The 10,614-nt window shown below is 39.4% G+C and overlaps 1 protein-coding gene across 5 annotated transcripts in view; it reads right to left on the bottom strand.

Annotated features, from left to right (window-relative positions):
- Window positions 1–6,860: 6,860 nt before the first annotated feature.
- dgkab (diacylglycerol kinase, alpha b) overlaps window positions 6,861–10,614 on the bottom strand; it is a 40,026-nt gene continuing 36,272 nt past the window's right edge. For 4 of the 5 annotated variants that reach the window (XM_036151410.1, XM_036151411.1, XM_012881150.3 and 1 more), the window contains 4 exons: window positions 9,836–10,022; window positions 9,626–9,746; window positions 9,273–9,333; window positions 6,861–8,004 (listed from right to left, as the gene is read on the bottom strand). In XM_036151410.1, coding sequence (XP_036007303.1) covers window positions 7,924–8,004; window positions 9,273–9,333; window positions 9,626–9,746; window positions 9,836–10,022 — 450 coding nt within the window. In that variant the 3' untranslated portion in view covers window positions 6,861–7,923. The remainder of the gene's footprint in view (window positions 8,005–9,272; window positions 9,334–9,625; window positions 9,747–9,835; window positions 10,023–10,614) is intronic. The other variant, XM_036151409.1, reaches the window with a different exon arrangement.

Raw genomic sequence — 10,614 nt, 5'->3', positions numbered from 1 at the left:
CCCACAGACCCACACCGGCAGGCCAGACAGTTTAATATAAATGGCATTTTTAAATAAATATTAATCTACAAAAGGAGATAAGTTTGAATGATCATTTTTATATATATATATATATATATATATATATATATATATATATATATATATATATATATATATATATATATATATAATTTTATTTATATAAAAATGCACTGCCGAACATATTCATTAACCAACCCAAATCCAAACTGCCAGAGACCTTACAATGCGTACCAAATTTTTATGTTTACAGATTAATCTGCTAACTGTGTTGCTTTTAAGTACCGGTAGTAAAAACACAGTACATGGCCTGGTAGTTGGCTTTTTTTAAATGATGCGAAGCTTCCTTTTTGAACAAAAATCCACATCAGACGAAAGATATCTGTATTGAATTTAATAAAAGCCCCACTTTGATCACCCTGGTAGTGATTAAAAATTAAAGAGCTGAGCATGATGCCACAATATAAATAACAGAGTACTTACCCTGTTGATAAATTGAGCCTTGGCCTCCAGTTAGTCACTGGCATAGCGAATGTACTTTTATCGGAAAACTTGTGCTTTTAGTGTCAGTTATGTTTTTAATAAAAATGTGTTTCATTAAGTACATTCTTACATTTTCTCTAATCTGTTGGCACCGGTTGGTCCCTTTCAGTCATGAATAAGAACTATTTGCAGGATGTTGTAAAGATTGCAGTCAAATCACTGGCATCCCTCTTGATCTCTTGAACAACCTTGATCACCTCTGTATTATTAGGTCATTAAAAAAAGCTAAGATTATCATTTCCGATCCCAACCATCCACTACAGGCACAGTTTAAACTTTTGCCATCAGGGTGAAGATATAGAATGTCATGATACAAACTGATAGGCTGAGGAAATCCTTCATTGCCGCTGCTGTCCGACTGATAAATTCCAGCATGCGAGGATTATTGTTGAGGAGGTTGTTGTATGTCTTTTCTGACATGTGCAGGTCATGTGACATCAAACAGCAAGGTCAGTGGATGTTGAGACGCATGGTCCGCAAAGGTCCAAAAAGACACGAATGAGGGAGTTAAGTGAAAAAATTTGACTGGCTTGGTGATCCTTTTGCAGCTGTAACAGCTTCAAGTGTTTTGACCATTCTCCAGAAGAGCCTTTGTGAGGTCAGACACTGATGTTACACAATTACCACTCTAGTTAATCCTAAATGTGTTCTCTCTGGTTGAGTTTAGGCTCTGTGTGACCCAACAACATAATGTAGCCTGCAAATTAAGAATGCGCCGCCACTCAAGTTCACATTTGTTTAATAAGAGGAGCAGGAGAGATTCTTCTCTTGCCAAAAGGTTTATTCAAATCAACATCATTTTGTTTAAATCTGTTTAAGATAACCTTAGAAATATAGTTTACAGTATGTTTGCTGCGTGTCTCAGATCTCTAGTGAAGATGGTGGATTAACGTAGGCCAAAACTGTTTTTGGTATAATTTTAAAATTATATACATTTAGTGTTATATTGTCTTATTTTGTCATATTATATACATTTTATCAGTTCCCAGCAAAAAAATATAAATTATTTAAGAAAGTGGCATCTAAAATTACTGATATTTTGGTGTATTTATCTTGATTTCTGTGTCGATTAAGCTGCTTTCTTATTCAGGGGTCACCACAGCAAATCTTTACAACTTGCACACAGACTAGGCAGAGTTTTTACACCGGATGCCATTTTGGATGCCACCGGGATTCAGACCCAGTTCCCCTGAACCATGAAGCAGACTTACCTTGCTGCACCACCAAAGGACTTTTTTTAACGTAATTTTTCATAAGTAAAATATTTATATTTGGCAGTTATTTATATTTATTTGATTATTTTTCCATTGTGTATTTAATTCAAAATATTTTATGATAGTATACTTCATATAGACATGAAAATGTATGTATAATGTTTTGACGGAATGCATTTAAGGCTGTTTTCACAATTTTTGCTCAGCAAAAATGCTTTAACTCATACTAACACCTTAACTGGACCTCTAAATAATTTCACACTATCGCCAGCAGCAGATGAGTCCGCCCACTGGGTACTGAGTTTTGTACTCGTAGCCGAATAGCCTGCTTTGATGACACCTTGAAATGTCCATCCAATTCTGTCTTACATACATAAAATGTGAAATTCTACATGAGTGTGGTACATCTGATAGGTTGATCAAGCACTGAGGTTATTAAGATTTGGAAAGAACAGCAACGTTATATTGTGACACAAAACCTTTTGGCTGCTAAATGAATCTCAAAGGGAGTTGGAGGCTTGATGTTGTGTGCAATAGAAACAACGATCCTCACTTTGACTCACAAAGTATGAGAACTACAAGCATCTGTAGTGAAGAGATGCCATCAGTACGAAAATGTCATCATTGAAAAAGCTGCAAGACGGATATGACAGCCGCAGCTGCTGACATCCATTTGTCAGCATCAATTTAAGTCCCACCTAATACCCCTTATGTAATAACATCTCCACAACAACCAGACAAACCAACACTCGCATTAAGACTTCAGCCTTCTCAGGGGACAGTTGGGTCCTGACCAGCTTGTGTTTAAAAAAAAAAAAAAAAAAGCAAGAGTTGTCTTTTAGAGAAGCCGCTGAGAAGTGCAACCTACCCAGACGGTCTGAAGTTACTGGAGGTAATTTTAGGGGGGTTGAGTGCCATGCTGTCTCTGCGTAACAAACATGTGAGACATCATTCAGTCCTTTTTGCTCTGGCTCATCTTGGTAGAAAAGTGCACACGCATTTCACAACATTCCTGTTGTTAGTTGGGCATCCAAGAGGGTCAAGTGACCTTATTATACAACTGGAGTCAAACTTACCTCCCTAAAAATGTCCTGAATGTTACTAATTGCAGGTAATTAGTTTAGTGTGACATGTTGACCTGGCTATCAGATATGCAGTGCTGTGATGATGGTGTGGGGGGTAACTCTCAACGATGAGCTCCAAAATAGAGACCATGTTTATTTTTGAGTCAGCTTTAGTCCAAAGTGGGGTAGCGGTCTTCCACCAGTCTCAAATGTATCGGTTTAGTCTGGAATAAATGTTGAATTTAACCAAAATCCTGTTGTTGTTGTTTTTTTTTTTGTTGTTGGGGGGGAGGGGGGGGTAAATGTCTTTGTCATGATCTTGGCACTAGTGGTGGTCTGATTCACCATTCGACACACCTGTGCAGCTCTGCCCCGTTCTCATCAGCGTTCACCAGATCCACCTGCACCTCTGATTATATAACCACCTCTCAGACCAGTCACTAGTGCCAGATTATTACGAGCCGCCGGTGAGTTTAATCCAGTGTTCCTGAATCCTGATTGCCTTTTTCTGACTTCTTTCTGCCTCCTGATTTTCTGAGCCTGCCTAACCCCTGTCAGCCCTAATTGTTGTGCTGTCTGGACCTCTGAGCTGCTTCTGTGCCCTGAATCTGCCCCCAGATTCTGTTTTGGATTTTCCCTGGATCTGCTCTTGGACGTCTGACTCTGGTTATTCCCCCTGACCATCTTGCCTGTCTCTGCAATCACGGCTCTGACCCTGTGCCTGTCATTTGACCACCGATTACCTGCCAGCTACATGAGTAAGAGCCTTCAAGGAGCCCTGATCGGACTCTGGATCATATTGGGCTTCACCAGCAACGTCACCCGCCAACGGGAGCCTTCACTCACCTTCCAAGATTGTTTCCGGATTGTGAGAAGATTAGTGACCAAAGTTTCAGTGACTAACATCTCCCAAAGTCTTTCTGGTCACTAACCTATGGTCTCCAATTCCAGTGGTTCCTGTCTCAGACGCTGGTGATTCACCCTCGACCTGCAGGAGTCTACGTCTCAAACTGTTTTTTTTTATAGCTATCTGATCTTGTCTGGCTGAATTCTGGGTCCTCTGTTTTCGGTCATTACAGTCTTTGAATTGTATGGCGTGAGGAAATTAATATTGAACACTTCACCGAACATCTCAGTAAATATATTTCTAATTGAGCTTTTAGCATCAAAATCACAGCCAATTTCAGTAACAGCAAAAGTGGTCCACCAAAAAAAGTTTCTTGAATTATGTGAATTAAAGTGTAATGACAAGTGATACAAGCAGAAACCAAAGTCCACAAGCAGAAAATCTTTGAATAGCCATGACTCAGCAGTTTTCATAAAGTAATGCCCTCAACTGTAATGGCCTCTGAGTGTGATTCCTTCACAAAACTCCACCACAGAAGAAAAAGCACCAGCCAACTTCTTCTGCTTATCAGGGGTTGGGTTGCAGGGGTAGCAATCTTAGTAGAGAGGCCCAGACTTTCCTCTCCCCAGCCACCTGGGCCAGCTCCTTTGGGGGAACCCCAAGGTGTTCCCAGGCCAGCTGAGAAACATAGTCCCTCCAGCATGCCCTGGGTCTCCTCCCAGGGAGGTGTCCAGGAGGCCCAAGCCACCTCAACTGGCTCCCTTCGACGTGAAGAAGCAGCGGCTCTCTACCTCCAGATGACCAAGCTTCTCACCATATCTCTAAGAGAAAGCCTGGACAACCTACAGAGAAAACAAATTTTGTCCGCTTGTATCTGCAATCTCGTTCTTCGGTCATGACCCAGATGTCATGACCGTAGTAGATGAGGGTGGGAACATAGATCGACCGGTAAATTGAGAGCTTCGCCTTTTGACTCAGCTTTCTCTTCACCTCAACAGACCATGGCCATGGATATGGAGGCACTGAACCTCATGCCGGATGGCTCTCAGGGAAGGAAAAGCACGTTAACGCAAATGTAAAGCTTGCTCCAGAGGATAAAATAATGAAGTACTAGGAGAATGTCAGGTCCGTTGATACCAAAATTCAAAACCCTTGGAAGCAATTCACCACAGAAACACCATACCAACACTCAGGTTCAAAGGTAAGAACAACAAGGAGTGAAACAGTCTTTCAGAATATATTAAACTGGCAGAATTCACATAATTGAAGGAAAACTCATTGGAGAAATGTACCAGGGCGTCCGTGATGAGAATCCAAACATAAAACCTTCAACTTGCTTCCCTGAGAGAAAATAAAGCTGCTAGATTGGCCTGGAGTTGAAATGTAAAGACAAACCTGGAGATCTGAGTCACGAAGAGCCTCCAAGGACCTTTAGGATTTGGAGACAGTTTGTGTGGAAAGAATCACTCAAAAACCACATCTAAACAACACATGCTACTTGTATAACCATACAAGAGAGATCTTAAAGTTGTCACTGTCAACAAAGGCTTTTCTGCCAGGTACTTAATATGCTACCAAAATCTGATATAAATGTCATGTCAATAGGTCCATATATGTAAGGAGACATTTTCCCTGCTTTTATAATTCTAATGCATTTCAGGCAACTTTTCTCCCCACCGGTCTTCTTTCTGGTGGTTCCTCCATCATCTCCAGTTCTCTATGTCAGTGCCTCCTCCTTTGATCCTGGCAGCTGCATCACTCCGAACCTCCTGGGTTTTTACCTCACTACATGTGGATTACAGCCTTCCTGCTCTTCCTCCCACACCGCTGCGAAGCCTGCCTTACTGTGGGCAGCAATGTTTGTAATAAGATTTCACCAACTCCAACTTAGAATTTCATTAAGTGGGCAACACATGAGGTTATGCCTCCCACATGCGTTCAGTGATGAATAAATGCACAAGTCATTGCACTGATTCTGCCGCTGCCAAGTTCTGATATGCTGCATACTTTAATTGAGGGCACTGTAACCTGTTTGAGTTTTTTTTTTTTTTTTTAAACAAGAAATTTGCTCCGCTTGGTGGGATGGTGTAATCATTCTGCACAGTGTGAAAATGTAAATTCAGAGTTTTGAGTGACTATCCGATACCCGAGGAAAACATGTTATGAACATCCAATACAACTGGTAGACATTAGGTAAATTACATGGGCAAATTAACAGATTAGAGTTAGTAAACATCTGGTAGTAATACGGCAAAGATTTGTGAACAACCCTTTAAATTTATTAACTCTGTATTGAGGTAGAAGTGAAGGCCCCCAATCTTTAATTTTAGCATATTTCTTCATTAGGGAAATGGCTTGGAGTTTATCAATAATGAACAATCCTTCACCATTGGCACAATTGTTGGTACCTCTAACTATCTTCTTTTAAATGTCTTTATATTCACTAATCCATAAATTCATGTTTCTCTGGGTATAATTATGACACTACAGATTTATCTTATGTTGCTGCGTACACCTTATGCAGCACTTGGTAAATCATTTTGTAAATTTGCTAATTATATAAGTTTTGCCTGGTCACCACACACATTCACCAGTAAAATAAGCAACTCCACTATTAAGTGGTTGGGAATCTGTGATGCTGGAGGCCTGCTCCTCCTCCTAATGTTTTGGCATCATGAACTCATTGAAATACCAGGAGACTGCACATAAAAACCTAGTGGATTCTAGCAATAAACTGAAACTGTCTTTAACTGGATAATGATCTAGAATATGACCATTTTACCACAACAATGGTTCACCAGACTCAAATTTTTTTCCATCACAGTCCTTAGAGCTAAATCCTGTAGAAAACCTGTAGGGAGAGCCAAAAAGGGGACTTTCTGTAAGAGAGGACAGATTGCTTTCCCGTTAGCAAACATTGGTTGAACAAAGTATTGACAACAGAGGTACGGATAACTGTCAATAGCAGTTTTGTTAAAAACAAACGTTTCTTAGACTGGGATTTTGTTTTCTACTGAAAATGTTCAGCGTAAGATTACGCTGTTGCAGTAACATAGGCTTTATAGTGCATTTTACGCACCTGTACCAAAGACAAAAAATATGACCATTAAAGTATAAAAGGTTGAGACTACCCAGTGAATCAGAAATGTCAGAAATTCAGAAACTGGAAGAAAGAATGAGACCAGTGTCTGCTAGCTTTTACCTTCTTATTAACAACTCAATTAATTTGAGAGGTTTTTAGCACATCTTTTACATTTGATGTTGCACAAGCCTCGTTAAGAAGACTAAAGACCAGAAACATACAAATGACAGATGCACAATTTGACATCAACATGATACATAAACACACATATAAGTAACATATATAATTAAAACAGGATTAACATCCAATAGCTGAGGGCAAATAATTTACAACAATCTAAAAATAATCTGATTTTGGCTTAATCCACCACATTTTGGCATAAACTCGTTCCCAGAAACATTGAACACCTTTGTCAAAGAGCATCACAGTGTTTTTAGCACAAATTGTTAAATAATTGTTACATCCATAAATCTTATACAACTTATGTAGTTTATCCTGAATAAAACATTAAGGAATGGCAATGAGAAAAAACTTTATGATTTTTGTTTTCAAAAGCAACATTTAAGCAACTTGGAGCTTTTAAAAAAATAAAATAGAGACATTGACAACTGGTTTGTCTCATATTTCTTGTCATGTAAAAACATTGGCATCCTCATCGACTTTCCTTATTCTAAAGGGGATAAACACTGACGGTGAATTTTACGACATGCGGCTTAGAGGGAGCGTGTGAGCTGTAGGGAGCCCCGCGAGGCCGAAAACAAAGCAGCTTCCCTACGAGCTGCATTAAAAACAGAGGAACGTTAACAACACATCACTGTAAACATGTTTCACAACTCTAACTATCATCACAACATATAAAATGGATATGGTGAACTCATAATCCTTATTAATGTAGAGAATATTTTACGGCTTCATTGCATAAGAGGTCGCATAACATTTAAATTGGCACACAGAAGCAGCGATTTGGACTCTTGACAAACAAATATTCAACTTTTCTCCCCCAGAAGTTCAAATGGGTATGTTAAAACCATGTCAGGGAATGAATGCGAAGAACACGTAGGATAAAAACACACAGTTAAATATGTGCAGCGTCAGACTTTAAATACTCAGCTGCGACCCTCTGCAGACCGGATGAAGTGGCAGATCCGACGGTTACTTGTGGTGAAAGAAGCCGGATGATTTGGTTGGTGCAGCTATGAGCATGTTAGCTTGGTTCTTGTGAGTTATGCGGATCTGAAAACATAACAATTTGGGTAAACAATACACATATTAAACTATTAATATGTACAATGCTTTTGTTTTGTTTGTTTTTTGTATTCTGTGACTATTTCATGTTCAATGGACACAAAAATGGGAAGGCAGAAGAGAAAAAAAAGAAGATGAGACAACATGTTAAAAGGGAGAAAAGGTGAAAAACAGAGGAGACGAAATGGAGAGAGCAAGATAAGCAAGGTTCTTGTTATCAATATTTGAGTGTCCTCACATGACTACGCATTTAAATGTATTTTGTTATGATTGTTTGTGTGTTAATAAGTGTGAAGTGGAATGAAAATGATAAGCAGTTTTTAAGAGTCTTTTAACATATAATCTAAAACGGGCGCCGTCCATTTGCGTTCAGCCCTGCTGAATCGATGACTTGTAGATCTCCGTTTGCTGCAAGAACAGCAGCGAGTCTTCTAGCTTTGCACATTTAGAAACTGGAGATTCTGCTAAGTCCTCTCCAGGATTAGTTTTTCACCATCACACCTATCATTTGTGCAGGTTGGCCAGAAAACTGAAAACCTTCTTCAAAACATTTGTTTTGTTGTCACAAACCTAAAAGCTTTCCTAGCCTGTAATATTATTTTGTAACCTAACTCTTTGTTAGACCTCTCCACACTCTTATCCCTGGTCTGTCTGTTGTGTTTCTTGGTCTTCATGATGCTGTTTTTTTTTCTCTAATCTTCTCTAATTAACATTCTGAGGCCTTCGCAGAACACCTGGATTTATACTGAGACCACGTTACACACAGTTGGACTCATTTACTGGTTTTGAAAGCAGTGGTTGACCTGGATTTTATTCAGGAGCATCAGGGTAAAGGAGGCTAAATATACATGCGTGCCAAAGCTTTTTAGACTTTTACTTTTAAGAAACTGTAAACCAAGTATTTTGCTTTTGTATTTACTGATCTTCACTACTTTCCATTGGTCTATCACATAAAATCCCAGTAGAAATCATTACTTTAAAGGGTATAAATAAACAAACTAGCCACTGCTTTCCCTACTTCACAAGCCTTGTTCCCCATTACAGTTTTAATTACAAAAAGCCCCCAATAAAAAGTTATATTTGGTAGACTGAATCCCAAAAATGCTCACAAAGGACAACATGTTCATATGAATTAACTAATTCTCTGGGTAAAACAGTAAATATGGTAAATAAATAAAGAAATATAATAAAGAATAAAGCAAATACTTGCTCTCTGCATGAATCTGAACTTTTACAGTTAGGTTAGTACCACTTACCTCACATGGAGGCTGCATCCAGGGCTCTCCATCAATCTGCATTGGCAGAGCTTTGGTTGTGCTGCACATGAAAAATCAAAGACACTGGAACTGAATCACACTGACATAATAATGCAAAAAAAAAAAAAAAAAAAAACAGGAAAATAAAATACGACCAAACTCAACACAGCTGTAAGGAAAAGAACTGGGTCCTGATCGACATTTCTTTACCGTTTTGAGGATCATGGCCACAAACAAAGCAGAGGTAAAAAATAATTGGTTTATTCTCTCATCATCCATTATTTTTAGCTTAGTGATAAGCTGAGAAGAGTTCATGTCATCATTTCGTGTTGCAGCGGTAGAAAGGTTCAAACCTGATGGTGATTTCGGAGGTCTGTGACAGTCTGTGTCCAGCGCTCTTCAGTCCAGTGTAGATCTGTCCCATCTCCAAGGCTCCTTCCAGCCCCACCACCTCCAGACGTTTATCGCTGATATCTAAAAGGAGAGGATGAAACTCACTCGCATAAATGTCAAGCAGTTTCTCAGAGATGAACAGAGCTGACCGGATGATTCAGGAGACTCGCCTTGCGTGACTGTTTTAAGAAGTTCCCGGTCAGTGATGACTTCACTGTGCGTGTGCGCCGCTTCCGAAGCGCCATCGGCTTTCTTACATTCACCCCAAAGGTTGGAGCCGCCATGCATGCTGGGTATGTTGAGGACGGCTATACCCTCTAAAGACATGTTGTCCAGGTTTATAGGTTTTCCACAGCACTAAGGAACCAAAAAGGAGAATATAAATGAAAAGAGGAAAAACTCCCTGCATCTCAAGAAACGTCAAGAGACAATCTTGCTCAGTGCGAGAAATCTCTTAAAGAGGTAAAAGAAAAAGAAAAAACAACTTTGGCTTAGCTTGCTGTTGTGAGGCCCCCCTCTTCAAAAATATAGAAATAAATTAAAAAAAACACTTCACCTTGATCCCTCAGTTTTATCTTATTTTAAACCACCATCTAATTTATCTTTTTATCTTTTCTGAACTCTGAAGTGTTTGCAGGAGTGGCAGGTCCTCCAGGTCATCCAGCCAGCTTTTATAGGATGTTCCAAGGACTAAGTTTAAACTCTGGATTTTTTCCCCCTATGTCTCTTATTCTTATTGTTTATTTCACCTCAGTGTGTGTCTCTGCATGCTTGAACCTGTCTGCCACTTTGCTGCTGGTACACCTGAACTTCCCCTCTGAGGGACAATAGAGGATATTTCTGTTCTATTCATTGAGAATGCAGTGCATTCCCTATAATGCTAGATGGAAATCCCGTCTAGCCAGTGCTGTGGCTTAAAATAAATACATTTGTTATGTTGTCAAAGAGA

This window comes from Fundulus heteroclitus, chromosome 20 (assembly GCF_011125445.2).
Source record: "Fundulus heteroclitus isolate FHET01 chromosome 20, MU-UCD_Fhet_4.1, whole genome shotgun sequence".
Lineage (NCBI taxonomy): Eukaryota > Metazoa > Chordata > Actinopteri > Cyprinodontiformes > Fundulidae > Fundulus > Fundulus heteroclitus.
Note: the sequence above shows the minus strand (reverse complement) of the source record. Positions and strands in the feature narration are given on the sequence as shown.